This window comes from Bidens hawaiensis, unplaced genomic scaffold (genome assembly GCF_021521415.1).
Source record: "Bidens hawaiensis isolate Kalapana, Puna unplaced genomic scaffold, B.hawaiensis_p1.1 tig00032445_1, whole genome shotgun sequence".
Classification (NCBI taxonomy): domain Eukaryota; kingdom Viridiplantae; phylum Streptophyta; class Magnoliopsida; order Asterales; family Asteraceae; genus Bidens; species Bidens hawaiensis.
In genome coordinates, this window is record NW_027505251.1 from 59786 (window position 1) to 81875 (window position 22090).

The 22090-nt window shown below is 33.3% G+C and overlaps 1 protein-coding gene across 1 annotated transcript; it reads left to right on the forward strand.

Annotated features, from left to right (window-relative positions):
* Nucleotides 1-1501: 1501 nt before the first annotated feature.
* On the forward strand, nt 1502-7604 carry LOC143611861 (glycine--tRNA ligase, mitochondrial 1-like). Its single transcript, XM_077085984.1, has 9 exons — nt 1502-2036; nt 3073-3455; nt 3549-3666; nt 3992-4186; nt 4282-4506; nt 4589-4648; nt 4721-4801; nt 6213-6618; nt 7182-7604. The coding sequence occupies exons 1-9, from the start codon at nt 1578-1580 to the stop codon at nt 7412-7414; spliced, it is 2160 nt and encodes a 719-aa protein (XP_076942099.1). The 5' UTR covers nt 1502-1577; the 3' UTR covers nt 7415-7604.
* The last annotated feature ends 14486 nt before the right edge of the window (nt 7605-22090 follow it).

A 22090-nucleotide genomic window follows, 5' to 3' on the forward strand; every position in this document is an offset into this window, starting at 1 on the left:
AGTTTAGTGATGTGGAAAACTTTGGTGAACAACCACTTTAGAGTTGGGAGGTTAGAAAGGAAATGTATAAGTGGTTACGTTTTGGCAACCAGATAGCAAGCTATCGCATATGCTAGAGTCCCCATCTGGGTGTCTACAGACTGATGGCCCGTAGGTGTTTGAGGTGCGTGATTTCCTAATTTCTTATTGAGTTGTTGGATTCCATAGCGTAAAACAAAAGGCAATCCACGTGGTAATACTCACCTCATGTTTATTCATATGAAGAACTAGAAACAAGGCATTCTTCAACAATAAACGAGTCTCAAGTAATACACTCATAGAGGATATCAAAATATATAGTTTTAATTTGGTAAAATATAGAGCGAAAACAGTAGAGGTTGAATGGCTATCATGGGGTTCACGCTCTTTTTTAGTATGTATTGTAATTGGGTGTCTTTATATTTAGATGTGTATGTACTTTGGTGAGCCAGAAACCTTTTTCTATAAGTTCGGAGTTTTCGATTTGTGATTTTTTTGCCGGTGTCGAAGTTTTTGCGCCCAAATGGGTCGGGTTGGCTTGATCATTCCGTTAGGTAAAAAAAATGCAATATCACTATCATAACAAAAATATATCGTTAACTTTCAATAAAGCACAAAGTCATCAAATGTAAAGATATTGCATATTATAATTTTTCCTTACGTGGTTTTATGTATTGAAAAATATCTTCAATCATGACTTTGAAAAAGAACACATTCTCAATACAACAAATACAAGCATCATTTATATAATCGTCACCCAAATGATTATGCAAATCCGACTTCACATGCTTCATTGAAGAAAAACACTTCTCAAACGATAGACCAACATGTTGATCTGTTGGAACCTTAAGGCGAACCTTGAAGAAAAAAGTTGATCGGTTGCTGAGTCGATGGCCGATGTTTTTATTTGTTTATGAATTAACTTTTTATAATCAATAGGTTCGAATATACATTTTTAAAACGATAATGGGTTCGCTCGCCGAAAATGAATGGATTCGCTCTTTAATTCAACACTATATGTTATATATAAAACCGAAAAAGGACCGGGTTCGGTCGAACCCGGTGGTGATAGTGTGGCTCCGCCACTACTTTGGTGTGATTGGTATTGTCTAGTCAAGTTATTTGTTGATTTCTAATAAAATCAGCTGTTAAAAAGAGCTACAACGCGAAGTGATGTGCAATCAATTATGTAGAAACCGGCTAGTCATTCTTTCTACCGAAACCGGGTAAACTAGTCAAAATCCGATCGTTACTTGGATGGAAATCGAACGTAAACTAGGTCAAGAAACTGATTTCAACCTAAACTGGTCATAAAATAGTTTGACTTTTATTGACTAAACCAAGCCGTTAAAGTTTGAAACCAGTCTTTACACCACTAGACACAATTTAATTTGGTTAGGAATAGGAGTGTAGGACAGTTGCCATAATATTATCTGATAATGATATCATTCCTAGAAAAATATCTTGATTAAGTGGAGCATATGAAAGCCCATCTTGAGCCCATAAACTCAAAACCCTAAAAGTCACCGTCGCACAGTGGGACCACCACCGGAGAGCTTATGCGTTCTTCTTATGCCACAGTCTCAGTAATAATATCTTCTTCCTTCGTCCATCAGTTCCGCCGCACATTCATCTCTCTCAAAGCAATGGCCACCGAAGACTCACTCCGACGAGCTCTCGCCGACAAGCAGTCCACCATCGACGCTCGCGGAACCGCCATACGCCAACTCAAGTCATCCGGCGCCTCCAAGTCGGAGATTGACGAAGCGGTTAAGGCGTTGAACGCGTTGAAGCTCGAGAAGACGTCGATTGAGAGTCAACTCAAGGCGTCCATTTCCGGTGATGCTAACGGTTCCGCTGTCAGCAGAGACGCCTTCCGTCAGGCGGTTGTTAATACGCTCGAACGGAGGCTGTTTTATATACCGGCGTTTAAGATATACAGAGGTGTTGCTGGTTTGTATGATTACGGTCCTCCTGGCTGCGCTGTTAAGTCTAACGTCCTCGCCTTCTGGCGTCAGGTAGCCTTTTTTAACTTACATCTGTAATTAGTTTTAAATTCCTAACTTGTAATTTGTGAAATGGAACTGTTTGTTGATTATTGTGAATTGGATAAGTCATGCATTTTGAAATTAGGAAACGTGTTGATGCTCAATTATGAAACCACCTGTTTACAATATTCATATTGATAATTGGAGTAACTTGACATCTAGAGTTAAAAGTTTAGGTTAAATGTAGTGACAAATTTGGGGTAGGAGTGGATATAGTGATACAGTCTAAATATGTCTCCACTAATTCATTTTGAGCTTCATTTTTTTAGCTCTAAACTTGTCTACTCTTACACTCTGTTCCCGACTTTATTTAAGGAAAGAAAAGAAAGGAAATGAGAGAAAACAAGTTGGAAGGAAATGTTTTCTTATCTATATGGAAAGAAAAGAAATGAAAACAAATTTTTTTTTCTTTTCTCTCTTTAAGTGAACTCTGGAACAGAGAGGTTTACTAAGATTTTATTGGTGTGCAATCAGGGCGTGCATGGTTCAGATTGGGTTGGTTTTGGGATAACCTCTAAACTTTGGTTTTTGAACTTTTGTTAACCATTCTGTTTTGGTTTTTTGAGTTTGAAAGTTTTATGCTGAAAAAAATTGGTCTAATATAATGTATTTGGGATTTAATATTTTTGTCAATTAAAAACTAATTGATTATTGGACATTTGGTCAAATATTTGAGTTACATATTTATAAAATCTTTATAAGTTACTTAGAAGTTAGAATAAAAAGCAAAAATCTATAAATTCGGTTTGGTTTGGGTTTTACAAAAACATAAATCTGAACAGTTGGTTTTTGTTTTGGTTTCATGCACACTTCTAACGCTAAAACTACTATAACCAGCGTGGATATTGAATCAGAAGGGTAATAAATTGTTTTTTTGTCATTGATATTAGAATACCACATGAGTTGAGTATGCAGATACAAGTCTGGTGTGAAACCCTTTTTTGTGTTTGAAAAGTTTGAGATGTTGCATATAGGTGCCTAATATTGTTGCTCAATTTTTTTTCAGCATTTTGTACTTGAAGAGGATATGCTAGAAGTTGATTGTCCATGCGTGACTCCTGAGGTTGTCTTGAAAGCTTCTGGTCATGTTGATAAATTCACTGACCTTATGGTTAAAGATGAGAAGACTGGTAATTGTTACAGAGCTGATCACTTGCTTAAAGATTACTGTAAGGATAAGCTTGAGAATGACCTGACTATGAGTGCTGACAAGGCGGCTGAGTTGAAACATGTTCTTGCGATTCTTGATGATCTTTCTGGTGAACAACTTGGTGCCAAGATTAAGGAGTATGGTATAGTGGCACCCGATACCAAGAATCCTCTTTCAGATCCTTATCCGTTTAACCTTATGTTTCAGACTCAAATTGGTCCATCTGGTGCAAGCACCGGGTCAGTGATGTTTTGTTACAAATCGTATTTGTGATGATTTTACCTTTTGCACATTTTTTGCTTATGCTACAATTTTATTTTGATATTGTTCAGGTATATGCGCCCTGAAACCGCGCAAGGTATATTTGTTAACTTCAGAGACTTATACTATTACAATGGGAACAAGCTTCCTTTTGCTGCGGCTCAAATTGGTCAAGCTTTCAGAAACGAGGTGAATTGCTATTTTGAGAACTTGATTCCAGATTTTTGTTCTTATAAAATGATTATTTGGAAGTTGAATTTCTTGTAGCTTGCATCATTTTTAAATTTATGCAATAAGAATTTTTACACAACACATATTTGAATAACATTTGAGATTTAAATACATGTGAACCATTTTTTTTAGTTTGTAAAAAGTATGCTTATGTAGTTTTGTCATAATATGCGATATTACTTTGTCTATGTCGTCTTCACTATATCATCTACTACTTATTCAAAATTCTGAAATGTTTTTAAGTTAGTATGTTGGATGTTAGCTTATATTTTGATCTTTTCAGATATCTCCTAGACAAGGTCTTCTACGTGTCCGTGAATTTACCCTTGCAGAAATAGAGCACTTCGTGGACCCTGATGACAAATCACATCCAAAGTATTCTGAAGTTTCAAAACTTGAATTTCTCATGTTTCCAAGGGATGAACAAATGTCAGGGCAGTCTGCAAAAAAACTTTGTCTTGGTGAAGCAGTTTCTAAGGTTACCCAGTCCATCTCTTTTATACTATACCAACTTTATTTTGAACTTAATTCTATATAAACATAATTTATATGACATTGTTCACCTTTTTACAGGGGACTGTGAATAATCAAACACTTGCATACTTCATTGGGAGAGTTTATCTGTTTTTGACACTGTTAGGTATAGACAAAAATCGGTTGCGGTTCAGACAGCATCTTCCAAATGAGATGGCTCATTATGCTGCAGACTGTTGGGATGCTGAAATCGAGTCGTCCTATGGTTGGATTGAGTGTGTTGGGATTGCTGATAGATCTGCATATGACCTGCGCGCACACACAGTAAGTAGCTTATTATTAAGTTTTTAGATTTAGTTTTTTAAACGTGCTTTTTTGTTTATTAAATATCATTTTTATTTTACAGGACAAAAGTGGTGTAGCTCTTGTAGCTCAAGAGAAGTTTGCAGAACCAAAAGAAGTCGAGGTAACTAGTAATTGAAAATTCACCTGTCTTGTCTTTTAAAGCTGTGCCGGTGCTAATATTTAGTTTTTTTAGAAACTGGTTATTACACCTGTTAAGAAAGAACTTGGCCTTGCTTTCAAGGGTAGCCAAAAGAATGTGGTTGAAGCACTCGAGGTAAAGCGATTAATCTTTTACATCACTCTTCGCAGAATTAGTAACTGAAATGTCAGTAAATTTTATGGTTGTTAACTGTCACTATTGTGGAGACAAAAGTTACATTAACTTGTTGTAAAAGTAATTACCTGTAGTGTAGTTTCTTTAATCATAATTGTAAATGGAATTTGAATTGGAAGGATTCTTTTGAAGTCCCTAGTGTGTTTGGTTGGTATGATTACTTATGGAATTGGAATATAAATATACACAAAAAGACAAAATTGCCTCTTCAAACACACATAATATACATAGTTATAAATCACAGGTTCACACTCACGCACGTTAATACACACTAATTCACACACTGCAAATAACATACGGTAAGTGGCGGTGGCTGTCAGTAGGGGTGGTGTGGTAACAGAGGTGACGGTCGGTGGTAGGTAAAATGGGTGGCAATCAGTGGCAGTGATGCCCAATCGGTTGTTTGCGAGCGACATCGATGGTGACGGTGTCGCTGAGTGGCGAGAGGGGCTGCAGCAACGAGCGGTGGTGGGTGACATGACTACTGCGCTGGTTGGTAGCGGTCGATGGGTGGCAATGTTGATCAGTGCGGCGACGGTTTGGTCGGGTGGTAAAAGCCGGGGTTATTTGTGGTATTCACAAACATTTCTATGAAATCTTTTAAGGCAGTGGTGTAATTTGAATTCCATCAGGTATATGATATGGTTGAAATTAATTCCGATTCCAAATCCCCTTTTTGTCCAACCAAACACACTAAGGATTGGAATCTAAATTCCAATGAATTCCTATGAACCGAACATGCCCTAAGTATTCCTAAATCCTAATTTAGTCAGTGATAAAAAGCGTTGATGTGATACTATCACAGTGATAGCTGGAACTAGAACAATTTTACAACCAAAAATTGAAATGTAATATATAAAAATTATGTCTAACCTATAAATTTGATGCTCATTTTTCTTAATGGCTGTTAATTTTTGGTATACTATGCTATTTTAGTTTAAGTTGTGTCATACAAGTTATGTCAGATCTGGAAAGCTGCCAGGTTGAGTGAAACACGATTTATTTATTAAATGCGTTTGCAGGTCTGGCCGAAACAGATCTGAACCCACTTAACTAATCTCAAACCTTCAATTCTTATTGGCCATAAAATTTTTATATTGGTTTTTTTGTCAAAAAATTGTTCTAAAAAGTAGAGTATAAGAATAAACGATGTTAAACTGTCAACCTGCAAATCTGCCAGGTCAACTGAAACACGATCCATTAACTTAACGTGTATGCAGGTCTGACTGAAACTGATTTGAACTGAACCCATTAACATTACGGCCAAACCTTTCCTTTTTTTTTTTTATCACCGGCTCATTTAATTTGACAAATCTTAGGTAAGTCTGAGTATTTAACTTGTGCCTTTTAGACTATGAATGAAAAAGAGGCTTTGGATATGAAGGCTGCTTTAGAAACCAAAGGGGAGGTGGAATTTGAAGTTTGTACTCTTCAAAAAACAGTTACAATAAAGAAACACATGGTGACAATTGCAAAAGAAATAAAGAAAGAACACCAAAGAGTTTTCACACCTTCTGTGATTGAACCATCTTTTGGCATTGGAAGAATCATCTATTGTCTTTATGAACACTCGTTTTACATGAGACCAAGCAAAGCTGGTGATGAACAATTGAACGTTTTCCGGTTCCCCCCTCTTGTGGCCCCCATCAAATGCACTGTTTTCCCACTGGTTCAAAATCAGAAATATGAGGAAGTTGCCAAACAGATTTCTAAGTCTTTGACTGCAGCTGGGATTTCAAACAAAAAAGATATTACAGGTATGCCATTACTTTTGTAAGAATATTTTTTTTTTGTTTTTTATGCATTGTTGATTTATAAAGATATTTATCATTTGGGAGTAAATTGAGGTTTTCGACTGTGGTTAGACAAAAGTAGTTTAAAAATTACTATTTCACTCCAGGTCAGTGAATTAGCATTGTTGTTATTCTGTTAAGCTGTAGTCGTTGTACCAATATACCCTTTAATGTTTTATATCATAGCATTTCATACAAAAATATAATTATAATGTACTTTTTGTTTTTTTTTGGTTTTAATATTAAAGGTATTTTTAATATATATATAATATAAAGCAAGAGAGAGGGGTCTCTGTTGCAGGGTATGTTGGTAAATTGACAAAACATAGCTCTCAATGTTAATCAGTTGGACTTGACTGCAACGAGAATGAAAGATCAGGGACTGAAATAGCAAGTATTTAACTGTTGGATTGAAATAAATATTTTTGGCTAACCACGATTTACTCATTATCATCTTACTATTACAACTTGAAGCATAAGTAAAACGTGAACGGGAGTCTAATATGTTAACATGTTACCATTTGTAGGTACATCAATAGGGAAAAGGTACGCAAGAACAGATGAACTCGGTGTGCCATTTGCTGTAACCGTGGATTCCACATCATCGGTGACAATTCGTGAGCGCGACAGCAAGGATCAAATCCGGGTGAACGTGGATGAGGTGGCAGCAGTGATAAAGGATGTATCTGAGGGGCGTAGCGAATGGGATGATATTAAAAAGAAATATCCTGCTCACACTGCAGCTTCTGCAGACGAGTGAAAACTAATATGATTTATTAGGTAAGGCTCTCTTTCCCTTTTGGTCTTAAAAACAAAATATATGTTTTCCAACGCTGTCTTTTGTTTTAAAACAAAACGTTTAGATTTTTGTCATTTTGAGCGAGACTTACTATATACTGTTCAAATGTTTTAAAATGTTGTTAATTCAGATGTATTTTGTGAGTCGTATATATGGCTGCGTTCTTTATTCATACACAAATTATATGGATGATGTACAAATAGGTCCTGTGTTGGTTTGGTTAGGATAAATGGTTATGGACTGCGGTTGGGACCTATCAGGTTCATGGCCAAGTGTTACACATGCTTATAGTCTTTTCTATGTTTTCATATAAATAAAAACAATCTTAAAATGTTGATACTTTCATTTGAAAATTTACAAACTGAAGTCAATGTATTTTAAGTAGGGCTAAAAATAAGGTTGGTTAAGCTATGTTTCACTACTTTATCCAATGGCCTGTTGATGGGGTTATGATGTGCTCGAAGTCTTTTCTTGACTTTGGTTTGAAATTATACAAACTGATTTCCAGTAAGTTTTTTGAGTTTTTTATACAAGTTGGGTCTTACGGAAATCTTGGTTTTAAAATGCGTGCATGATGAGCGCATAATGCACGATTCGGTTCCATGATGTGGCCTGATGCGTTCTTAAGCTTGATAGCCTTAATTTAGTTGATCAAAAGTTTTGCGTATTGGACTGTTGATTGCAATGAGTCTTGTTTTTTTAATTTGGCTGAACAAACACGATTGAGTATGATGTTACAGTTTCTTTAATTAAAATGAAAATAGGTAACTTATCTTTTCTTTTTGTTTGTATGAAGTAACAGACTTTGAAGTTTTACACTCAAATTTCATTTGTTTTCAAAATTTACTTTTTAAAATATCTAAGTTTTACTTTAACGTGATAGTCAGTTCTAAAATATTATTGAAACACACTATTTTTATATGAAACTGTGGTTTGGCAAGTTGAACAAACCAACTGATTTAAACCCGAAATGGAACTTGTGACATCGGGTGAATCACTTACACTGTGTTCCTGAGTCTCATTTAACGAGGGGAGGGGAAGGAAGGGAAATTATGACAGGAAAGAAAGGTAGGGGAAGGAAAATATGTGATTTTATTTCGTGTTTCCGAGTTTAATGAAAAGGAAAGGAAATGGAGGGAAATTAAACATTTTAGGTGTTCCCGAGTTAAGAGGAAAAGAAAAGAAAGGTGCATTTTCCTATTATACCCTTTAAGTAAACCATTACATGAAGTTAGATATAAGGGTATTTTAGGAATTGATAAAAGTTATAATTAGACATAAATATTTTCTCTCCTAATCTCTCTAATTTGGGAGGATGATAATATGCTTAAATATTCTAGCATTTTCCCTCCTTTCCCATTCCCTTCCTTTCTTGAAAAATCTCTGGAACATGAATTTTTTATATTTTCCTTTCTTTTCTTTCCCCTCCCCTCGTTAAATGAGACTCGGAAACACAGCCTTAAGGATAAGCCAGTCAAAACCAAAATGGTCATTCACAATTGTTAACATATTAAAGACTAATCATAATCGAACTAGTGGAAAGCTGAATTATTAGCAATAGACGTGCACAAAAAAACCGGTTCCGGAACCTAACTGGTGGAACCGAACCGGAACCGGTTCCAGTTCCAACCCGGTTAGTACAATACCCGGTTTGGGTATTTTTGTACTCGAAAATCGTACCTGGTTCTCCTATTTGTATGTCAGTATCAGTTCCAACCTGGTTCCTACCCGGTTCTTAATTGGAACCGGTTCGGTTCGTACCCGGAAAAACCGGTTTCGACGGGTTTTTTTTGAAGAGTCAAACAAAAGTCAAACTAGCCGTTGGAACCAGTTTTTTTTACACCAATTAGCCGTTGGAACCGGTTCCAACGGTAATATAGCCGTTGGAACCGGTTTTTGAGACAATAGGGTTCCAACGGTAATATAGCCGTTGGAACCGGTTTTTGATGTCCAAACCTATATATAACTTGTTTCCACCACTTGTTTCACCACCAAACTAAAAAACAAACTAAAATACTACTCCTTTAGCAAACCCGTTCCGTTACCCGACCATCCAACTATATATTATTATGGTACCCATCAAAAAATCTAACAAGAAGGCTAAGAAGAGTGTTGTTGTTGCCCCCGTTCCTGTTACGGAGGACCCAAGGGTTGTTACGGTAGTCAACCATAACCGCAACCAAGACATATGAAAGAATTGGGATTTGATTGTGGATGACGAAGGTTATCAAAAGGCTCGTTGCAAACTATGTGGTTCAATATTAAAGCACGATTCCAACTCTACTTTGAGAAAGCACATCGAGAAGCCATATTGCAAGGCGTTGAAAGGGATTGGCGCGACCGATCAAATTGACTTGGGTAAAGATGGTACACTATTTCGTTACAACACGACTCAAGTTCAAGATAGAATGACAAAGTTCGTTATTCAACGAGGTTTGCCGTTTAACCACTTTGATGACCCGGAGTTGACGTCGTTGATTCGCGAAACTCTACAACCGAGATACACACATGTAAGTCGTACTACCTTAGGACGTCATTGTATCAGGTTGTGGAAGTGTGCTAAAAAAGCGTTAATCGAGTCTTTTCATTCTTTAGAAGCCATGGTTAGTTTAACTACCGATGTTTGGTCGGCACCACACGGGTTGCCCGAATCATACATATGTGTCACCGCTCATTGGGTTGATCCGGTGACATGGCAATTGATGAAACGTACCATCGCTTTTGAAAACTTCCCGTTCCCACATACTGCTGAAAAATTGTTTGAATTACTTGATGAAGTTATAACGACTTACAACTTGAGAAATAAAATATTTTCGATTTCGTTTGACAACGCTTCAAACAATACTAAGGCGGCTGAAAAATTTATCATTAAATATTCACCACCTTGTTTCGGGGATTTTTTTCATGTTCGATGTGTTGCACATATCATCAACTTGGTTGTTCAAATAGGTCTTGACAATGAAAACATTTGTGATGATTTAAAATACTTTAGACTTATGTTACAAGATGTCTTCAAAAGTGGTAAAAGAAGACATCTTGAATATAAGAACTATTGCAAGTCGGTTGAAAGAAAGTATTTGGGGCCGAATTGGGACGTTCCAACCCGTTGGAACTCAACTTGTCATATGTTAAAGTGTGCTTTTGCCCAACGCCAAACTTTACAAGCTTTTCATAACAATCTTGTTGAAGAACGCGAGGCCGATATGTTTCCGGAAAGTGTTTGGGTCCAAGTCGGTTATTTGTTGGAGTATCTTGACGTGTTCAAAAAGTCAACAACAAAATTATCGGGAGTCTATTACCCTGCTAGTTGTTGGGTTTTGCAAGAATTGTACTATATGTCTTGTGTTTTTTAAAGGTTTGCGGAGAAGAACAAACTCTTCGAAAATATTGTTGCGGTGCTGAAAGAAAAGTTCATAAAATATTTTGAAAACATACCGCCGGTCTTTACTTGTGCCGCCGCATTAAACCCCTATTGGAATGTTAATGGGGTTGAAACAACGATTGAGGAAATATTCGACAACTTAGGTATGCACGAGATCGACCCGAAGTTGTCGACGGAAGCGAAGGAAAAGTTTAACAAAAACCTTCAAGACCTTTATGACCATTATTTTCAAATGTATGGTCCAAGCACGAGATCGTCTTTTGTGAAAAAAACAACTAGTAGGCCGTGCAATGACCCACTTATAAACTTGATGAATGAGATTCGTGAATCGGCATCTAAGAGGCAAAGAGGAAACACACCAACTAGCGAACTTGGTCGATATAGTGGAGCAAACTATGTTGAGGGCGCAACGGTCGACGAAATTCGCAATATTGATTTGTTGGCTTGGTGGAAAGGTAAACAAAACGAATTTCCCATTCTATCCGCCATGGCTCGTGATTTGCTTGCCGTACAAGCCTCAACGGTTGCTTCCGAATCGGTTTTTTCTCTTAGTGGGAGGGTGTTATCTATGCAAAGAACAAAATTAACTCCCGAGTCTCTAGAGGTTTGCATTTGCCTAAAGGACCATTTGGATGCGGTGGATCGTGTACAACACAAGGCGAACTTTGAAGACGAAATACCAATAGAGCGTCATATTCATGATGAGGAGGCGCAGGACGGGGTTTCTTCCGATAACGAAGACGAGGGTGAAGAAGAGAATGAAGACGAAGAAGAGTTATAATTATTTGTTTTAGTAAAATTATTTGTAACTTGTTAAACTAATATTTAGTTTGATTTGTTTAATTATAATTACTTTTGTTACTCATGATTAATTTTTTGTTACTTTTTTAATAACGACGAACATTTTATTTATTTAAAAAATAACTATTACAAACATTATTAAAACATAAACGATAATAAACATAACAACTAAAACTTAAAATACAAAGTCCGTCGTTTTAATCTGGGAATACTTATTTTTGGGTTGTAGAGCCGGACGACTCTCCCACTTCCGTTTTTTTAGCATCCAAACTTCTTTTCTCTCGACAATACTTATTCGTATGTTTTCGTAACGTCGAGTTGGACCATGCTTTAAGAAACTTCGAGCAATATTTGCAACGTGCCAACTCATGTGAGTCGGTCATGAGACACAAATCGTAATGAACCCAAACATCGGGGCATCTTGTTGTTTCGATCACCATAACAACGTCATCATTAGTTGTCATTTGTTGTCGGTTTAAGGTTAATTGTGGTTTGGAATGTGTTTTATAGTTTTGGGAGTGGTTTAACAAGTACACAAACAAACCTTGCTATTTAGAGTAAAAAAATAACCTATTTATAGTTAAAAAACCGGTTCCAACGGTCAAAAACGGCTATATAGCCGTTGGAACCGGTTCCTAACGGCTATAATATTTAAATTTCAAAAAAAACCGGTGGAACCGGTTTTTACGTAAAAACCCGTTCCGGTTCATACCCTACCCGGTTCCTAAAAGTTAGCATATCTGGGCATCGGTTCGGGTCGGGAACCGAACCGGTTCTTGATTGGAACCGGTGCCATTTTACAACCCGGTGTGAAAAAACCTGTCACACCCTCAAAATCCACTAACGGAGTTTTACCGTCAGAGGATGTGAACTAACAGGATCGGATTCATTAGTTATAATCAAACCATAAAACAAAGTTTCAACACCATGAAAACGTTTACGAGTAATCAAATACGGAAGCGTAAAACCATAGAAACCAACGTTGTGTCACGCAGGACGACTTAAAACCCAATGATAACAGTTTAAAATAAGTTTGCATAATTAAAAGTATTTCAAGCAATGCATGATCCTAAACCGCGCGCCCGCCTCGGCTACCTGAGAATAACATACTAAAAGTGTCAACACGGGGTTGGTGAGTTCACAAGTTTATATAAAATAAAGCGTTCAGCGTTTGCGTTCAGCGTTTTGCGTTCAGCGTTTTGCGTTACCAGATAGTGTTATGTCAATTATATATCTATAGGTAGCTAGCCTATAAAACAAGTATCACTAAGTGTTCGACACCGAAGCTGACTGTTTATCATTTGCCTTGCCACCAGGTCATCCAGACCATGGTATGTGTTTAGCCAAGATTACACCCACTCGACCTCCAGTCGAGTTTAGCGTTGGGTGGGGTTTGTCAAACCCAGTAGTACTACTCAACTATGACTCGCTATTATCTAATATTAAATGGTTTGATGTGAATGAAGGACTTTAGTTATTGCGTTTGCCACTTAGTCTTTACAAGTAATATATAATCTATATTAACAAAATCTTAAATGCGTTTTCGGAGTATGTTATCTCCCCCAAGTGAAAAGTGTTTGAAAACAGTTTAAAAGGGGGTAAGTGAACTCACTGTTTGCGAAGTATTCCCAAAATAATTCACCAAGATGCGCGTCACAGAAAAACTCTCTCTAGCGTTCTAAAACAACAAAGAGATTTTTCTAAGTGTCGGAATATTATCGAGTCTCTAGACCCGGCACATAATACCTATGCACACTACATGTTTCGTGTTTCGTTTGTGAATCGTGTGTGACTTTAACAAGTGTATTTGTGATACGTTACATGTGTAAGCAATTATTTACGTGTCATGTATTCATAATGTACCTCACTAGCAATTACTCCCCGTAAGGGCAATTTGGTCACACATAACAATTAACTAGCAATTATTCCCCGCAAGGGCAATTTGGTCAAAACACGACAACTATTTAGCAAGTATTCCCCATAGGGGCAATTTGGTCAAAACATAGCAATCAACTAGCAATTTTCATGTTTCATGCATTTTCACAAAATTCAGCAGCTAGTTTCACCGAGATAGAAATTCTACTTAAAAGATTGTACTATTCCACCGATCATAGCATCTCAATTAATTTACCAAAAATCATCACAAAAGCATATATGTCTTAGGTTTCCAGAACATATTTTATTATATTTTTATTCAACATAGGTTTCTCACAATAATCAAATCATTACAGCAAACTCATAACAGTCAAATTCATGCGCAACAGAATGTTATTTGAAATTCCCGTTAAATGAAAAATCCAACAAATGCAAGACCACTTGGGTTAGGTTCCTAACTCAATAAGTCAACTTCCAGAAGTGGAACCAACCCAATTGGTCTCGTAGTTCATGAGATATAACATTTACAAAACAACCTAACAGCAGGTCTAACAACTCAGCTTTGCACAACGTTTTTGTAAAATCATAAAAGTAAAACTTTTACACGTCCAAAAATTGCAAATTTATATTCTTTAGAAACTAGACTCAACCTAGTTTACTGTAGTATCAATAATCTCAACCAATTTTCACATTTACACCCCGTTACAGTCAATTAAACATCAATAACACAATCTGTCTAGAAACTGTTTGCATCCAAACTCAACATATTAACTATCTATGGACCATCATTCATTCATATAACACTCTAGACTCCATAATCACCATCCATCCACATCAATTACACATTACATACATGATTAGGGTTTTTGTTTGAACTCAAATCAAAGACACAAGCAATTAACATGTAACAATATCCATTCTAGTTATCAAATCATCATCAAATCAACAACAATCATATGAACACCATACACACATAAATCGGCCCCTAGGGCTTTCAATTAACCCATTAAACATCGAAATTAAGTATAAGGGATGCAAGGGATAGTCGTTTATACCTTCCTAGCACCTTAATCTTCAATCAAAAGCTTGAAAACTTGGTTGTATGTGTGTGTGTGAATGGCGGCAGCCGTGAGGGGGGGGGGGGGGGGAGAAGAGTCTGATCGGGGTAGAGGAGAGGAGGGAAAGAATGAGTTAGGGTTTAGGTTTATTATTATTAATAATAATAATATGTTACACTCAAGTCCCTCAACTTTCAATTGTTGCTTTTCTAGCTTAACTAACTAGTTCTAGTACATTGAGTTAACGTTTATAACGATGTTATCACACAACACATAAGTCTAACACATAATTATCACCTAACTACTGTTTTGACGTTTTTCGTTTATTCACCAATTGTTTGCGTCAACTCGTTTGCGTTTCGGTGCAATTCCCGAAAGACTACACATGTAGTAAGTGTTTAAGCGTCATTTAAACCCTAGTTTAAATGTAATGAGGTGTGCGTTATAAATTCAGTGATCTTTAAGTTTGAATTGACGGAGTTGAGTTAACGGAGTTAACCTGAAATTGACGATTGTCACATCATTCCCATGTTAAAGAATTTTCGTCCCGAAAATTTGAGTCAAGTCGTGATGAGTGTCTGAAAAAGTAAGAAAAATTTTCAGTTTGTCATAAAACCGGTTCCGAACCGGTTCGGGTTTTCCAGTTGAACCCGATTTGTGCACGTCTAATTAGCAATAAAAGGTTTATTGGAGTTAAAACACTTCCAAAACTCACATAGAGGTTTGAGCCCCGTAAGCAGTGCAAGGTTCAAAGTTTTATTATTAGACGCGTTGTCAATTATAGTCGTAACATTTTTAGTACCCAACCATGATCACACTGCAATAACTCGACCAATATTCTCCCCTTTATGACTATGAATGGGTCTAAAATTATAATTCTTTATGCATTGCCCAATCATTATCAATGAAGTGTGCCGTTAGAACTATGTAGTTAACCCGTTGACATGAGGATGCCCATGTGTCGCTGGTCAAGTGTACGGTGTTGGTAGGCTTACTTACATAACATATTCTAACAATTTGTTCATTTCCTCAATATAATACTTTGCAATATTTTTAAACAATTTATGTCTTGATGGCAAAACAAACTTTCCATTCAAAACATTGGTGTATTCAATTAAAGTCGGATGCTCCACAAGCTTAAATGGTAATTCGGCAACAATAAACAAATCTAGTAAAACTTTCATGATTCTAGAATCGTCATGTTTCCATATTGTCACGCTACCTTCCCCACTAGGTTCCTTTTGAAACACTAAATTACTACCTCGGGATTTTTGACACAAGCCGGAGTATGTTTTTTAAAACCCGACGTACCATTTCGATGTGGATCGACTCTAATATGCTCTTTACATCACTTGCACTTTCCTTACTTCGGACGCATGCCATCATTCTCTTTTATATAAACAACATCATAAGGTTTTCAATACACAGATCTCTCGCCTCCTGTTTTAGGTTTCTTTTCAGAAACATAGTTCTTTGTTGGTTGTTTTCTCTTGCGACTCGATTTTGGTTTCACCTCTTTACTTAATTTTCGTTTGACCTCTTCACTTGATTTTGAATCATCACTAAGGTCAACATGGTCAGTTTGAAGGGCATCATCGTCATCGTCATCGTTAACGTCATCGTCATCGTCGTCAATTTTACATTTGCTTACATAATTCAAATCTTCCATAATTGGTAATTTGTTTATTATGTGATATTAATATTAATATTTAATTTTCTCATTTCAGGTTATGTTCCCAACTTGATATAGCTAATTTTGTGGGTTAAAGATTTGTTGATAAGATATTTTATTTTTTGTTTAATATTGATGTATATTTTTGTTATTATTCATGTATTTATGTATTTTTCTCAATTCATGTAATTTATTTGATTTTTATATAATCAATCATATATTGTTATTGGTCAAAGTCCAATTAATATATTTTAATATAACCGATGTATTAAAGAAAAATTTATTTGTATCTTATATTTATCTATTTATTAATGATAATATCTATAATTTATAATAATTATTATAGGTTTAATAATTTTGTTATTATTAATTTATTACCTTTTCTAATTAGTTGTTACATCTTATTTTAATAGAAATAATAACATTTACACCTTACAATTTTTATATTTCATATCTTTGACTTGAACATTAATCTGTTATTATATTGTAAGATACATTATATTTTCTATATATAACCAATTACGTTATATATGGAAAACCCAATAATTAGATTGTATGGTATTTTAAAATAAATTAAAATACCAGACAATCAATGATTATTAATAATTACTAAATATTTTTAAAATCTGGTCAAACATCATAATTAACCTATTAATGTAATTATTTTTAAAATCTGGTCAAACATCATAATTAACATATTATGTAATTATGATATTAATTATTCAAATTATTATAAGAATTCAAAAACTTACTAAATCATCTCATTTACATTATATAAATCTCAAGATTGAAAACTCTAATCATTTTAATCTCTCTCTCTCTCTCTCTCTCTGTTTTGTCTCTCTTTCGGCTTATTCCTCCACTGTCTCTTATATTCCGGTAATGGCCGATTTTGTTATATGTTTTTCTGGTAAGGTTCTATTGTTTTCCATTAAGGTTTTTGGGTAATGTTTTACATTTATTTTAAATGTTATATGATTTTCTTATAATCTCTTTAGGTTGTAAATCAAAATCCAAGATTTAATTGATATGTTGAAGTTATTACGATTTTCCGGTAGGGTTTTATATTTATTTTAATTTTTATATTACTGTCTCTTATATTCCGGTAATGGTCGATTTTGTTATATGTTTTTATGGTAAGGTTATATTGTTTTTCGGTAATGTTTTACATTTATTTTAAATGTTATATGATTTTTTTATAATCTCCTTAAGTTGTAAATCAAAATCCAAGATTTAATTGATATGTTGAAGTTATTACAGTTTTCCGGTAATGTTTTATTTTTATTTTACCTTTTATATTACTTTGTTATAATATCTTTAGATTCTATATCAAAGTCCAAGATTGAATTGATATGGTGAAGTTATTACGGTTTTCCGGTAGGGTTTTATATTTATTTTAATTGTTATATGATTTTGTTATAATCTCTTTACATTGTATATCAAAATCCAAGATTTAATTTATATGTTGAAGTTATTACGGTTTTCCGGTATGGTTTTATATGATATACTATCATATTATTCATAATGTTATTCCAGTAATTATATTTCATACTCCTTTGACACTCTTATCATATTCTTCCGGTAATGTTTTATATCAATTACAATTAATTTTGTTTTTCATTTTTGTTTGTATTTATATTAATAATTATATGATTTTTTCTTATAATCTCTTTAGGTTATATATCAAAATCGAAGATTCAATGGAGATCTTCACTATTTCGTTTTTCCGGTAACACGATTCAAATTTTCCGGTTGTAAATTATAACATCAATTTTATATTTTTTCACATGATTCAAATCTTCCATAATTTGTAATTTATTTATTATGTGATATTACTATTTATTTTATCATTTCAAGTAATTGTCTCCAACTTGATATAGCTAATTTCATGGATTGAAGATTGTTTGATAAGATGCCTTTTATTTTTGTTTAATATTGATCTATATTTATGTTAGTATTCATGTATTTATTTATTTTTCACAATTTATGTAATTCAGTTGATTATTATATAATCCGGAAATGAAATTTAGTTGATTATTCTATAAGACATTAAATTATCTATAGTAAGATAATCAATCTTATATTGTTGTTGGTCAAAGTCCAATTAAATCACCAATGTCAACGCAATTTAAAACATTATTATACTTTCGAATATTATCTTACTTTACATTTTTATATTTATACATATTTAATATGACATTTTAGAAACCGATTTTCCCCATATATATATATATATATATATATATATATATAACTAAATATCAAAATTCAATTCTCACCATTTATATGAAATTTATAAAAATATGCTATAGAGTTTTAATTTCACCATTTTTAAAAAACCAAATTGCATGAAAATAATTTTTTTAATAAAATATGTTATAGGTTAGAGCCCGTGTTCCATACGTATGGAAATTGTAATAAAATAAAAAAAATATTATATGTAATACGTAAATTCGGTTATTTCATATGATAATTTTTATTTATGACTTTTATTATATATTCATTTAAATCAAATTATTAAAATTGAAATACATGTATATAAAAAAATTAAAAGATTTGTCCATGATTTTCAACATTTAATAATTTTTCATGATTTAGCCATAGTATTGATTTATATAGTCGAATTTTTGTTATTGAATTTAATGATTATAAAAAAAAAATTAATGAAGAATTTTATATAGAATTATAAAAGGTCAAAGATTAGTCTTTTTAAATTTATATGAACAAGTTAATATAATTTTAGAATGGTAATTAAATGAAAAGCAATGGATAGATGATTTTACGCATTTAATAAATTGTTATACATTTTAATAAATGTTAATTAGGTGAAAAATGTATTTAAGGGAATTGCGCATGTGGAATCCAATGTGGACACTCTATAATGATGCTATGTGGAAAAATCATTTGTTTTAATAGTATAGTTAGATTATGCAAAAATTAAGAATTAGTTAAAAATATTTGTGTTTATTTTAAACATTCATTTTGAAATAATTAAAATGTTTTAATCTTCTTACCACTATTATATGCACAAATTAAGGACAAAATGGTTTTATTTTAAGCCATAGTTTTGACATAATTAAAAGACTTTATTATAATCTTGCATTAAAATTCTAACAATATTATATAACAATTAATTGGTATTTAAATTAAATTTTAATAAAAATATGGAAACTATTTTGAGGATGGAAAAGTTTTAATACGGGTTTTATTTTTACAATTAATTTTTCCATAATCTAAAGATTCAAGTTTTCATTTTACAACTATTATATGCATAATTATGTATAAATTAAGGATTAGGTAGGTTTATTTTAAGCAACATTTTTGACATAGTTAAAATATTTTAATATTATCTTAAATTATTCAGATAACATTAACATGGAAAGTATTTTGAGATTTAAATACTTGTAATGAGAGTTTTATTTTAAGCATTCAATTTTACATAATTCAAAGATTTTAATCTTACAACTATTAAACGCATAATTATGCATAAATTAAGGAACATGTGGTTTTATTTTAAACAATAATTTTTACATAATTAACATATTATTATAGTATAATATTGATTTCAAATTCAATTAAAATCATGTAATCATTAATTGGTATTTTAATGGAATTTTAAAAAAGTCTTGATAATATTTTGATATTGGAAAATATTTAAAAGCTGATTTTAACTTCAAATAACATTATGTAATCATTAATTGGTATTATAATGGAATTTTGACCTTAAACTGGAAAGTATTTTAAGATTGGAAAATTTTTAATGCATAGTTTTATTTTAAGTATTCATTTTGACATAATTAAAATGTTTTAATATTAAAACTATTATACGAATCTATAATTATGAATAATTTAAGGACCATAGGGTTTTATTTTAAGCAATAATTTGAAATAATTAACATAATATAATATAATCTTGATATGGAATTCAAATTCAAATAAAATCGTGTAACAATTAATTGTTACTTTAATGGAATTCTAAAAAATGTTGGAAAGATTTTGAGATTGGAAAACTTTTAATGCGAGATATTTAACTTCAAAATGTATATAAAATGGAAAGATTAACATAAACAATTCAAATTTAACAAACATATTATGGCGATTGTACAAAAATAAATACAAAAAAATATCAATACTTTATAAATTTAAAACCAAGAGAAATTCTAAAAAGGGTTAATCACAATATCTTTCTTTGATACAACCTATTAAAAGAAAAAAAAATATGGTTCATTACAATGAATAATTATAAATAAAAAAAATGAAATGCATAATTACTGAAATATATCAATTTGCAGTTCATTTTATGATGATTGTATAACACAAGGACATCGAAAAAACAGTTGAACTTGACTTGTAACATCCCGGATTTTCAAAGAATAATATTTAATATATTATTTATTTATGGCTTAAAAGAAAATTTCTCGGCATAATAGAAAATTATAATATTAAATAAAGAAAGTTACGTTTAGTGATTTCGCTTTAATAATTAATTAATATCAAATAAAGAAAAGGTCATGGACTTAGATTAATTAAGATGAGTTAAAGGATAATGGGCTTTAGGTCCATGGGTTTAAGAGGTATAAATACCCTCTTAAACCACCCTAAAACCCTAACTCTCATTCCATCATTTCCATAATCTCTACACACACTCCAAACATACACACCTTCCTTGCTATACATAAACGGCCAAGAGAGAAAGAAAGAGATCCGAGACTAAATCTAGCTAACTATTATTAAATTTTCTATATATAAGATAGATCCAAGGATTTAAGTTCATAACCAAGCCAAACAATAACAAACGAACACAAAAAGGTATGTTCTTGATCCTTAAAGATTACGTTTCCATTAATGATTGGCCTTGAAACTTAAAACGAGAGTAGATCGGGTATAAACAAACATTAAAGTTGAAAACTTGATGTTAAAATGGAACTTAATGAACTCATAACTATGAACGGACCGTTTAAAGAAACCCCATATCTATTCTAAACATTTTAAGCTTAAATATCCAAATTTTATGGTTTCCCGAGTCAAGTCTTACCCGGAAATGGTCACGAGGGCGCTTAAGAGGTAATATGGTTTTATGATTAAAGGTTATATGCTAAATAATAATAATAATAATACACGAGCAGTAGGTTGAAAGTTGAAACCCAACCCGTGACCGTCGTGATGTCCAAGACCCATCTGCCCAAACCCAATTAAACCAGTTCCTCTTCACCCTTGTTCGTATACATAATACAATACACAGTCCACACACTCGCATACAATTGCCACTAATACCCAGACTCGTTTACAATATAGATACATACAAACTCGCTTACAATACTCAATATATACATACTCGCTCACAATTGCTGAAATCGCATACACCAGACTCGATTACAATCTGGATTCACATATACAAACTCGCATACAAATCTGAAACTCGATTACAACACCAAAGTCGCATACAAATCTGAGACTCGATTACAATTGAGCCATTCACCTAACCCGATTACAATGATCCATACTCGCATACAACAAACCCGATTACTATATGAATATACACAATCGCATACATTGAAACTCGATCACAACAACCCTAACATAGAACTCGCTTACAACTGCTTCAAATCAATTATATTGAGCCTCGATTACAATGGAAACTAATTTACGCGACCCATTCACATATACACATACATGACTCGCAAAGATAGACGATGAGGATGAATTGCTTGAGCCTTTACAGCCGCTTACTGCTGCTATGAAGGACGAGTCAGAGAGATGAAGAAGGAAGTGTAACGATTCCGGCAAATCCAGGTATACCCTAGCCGGTATATACTATTTACGTGCTATTTAATATTGATTATATAAGT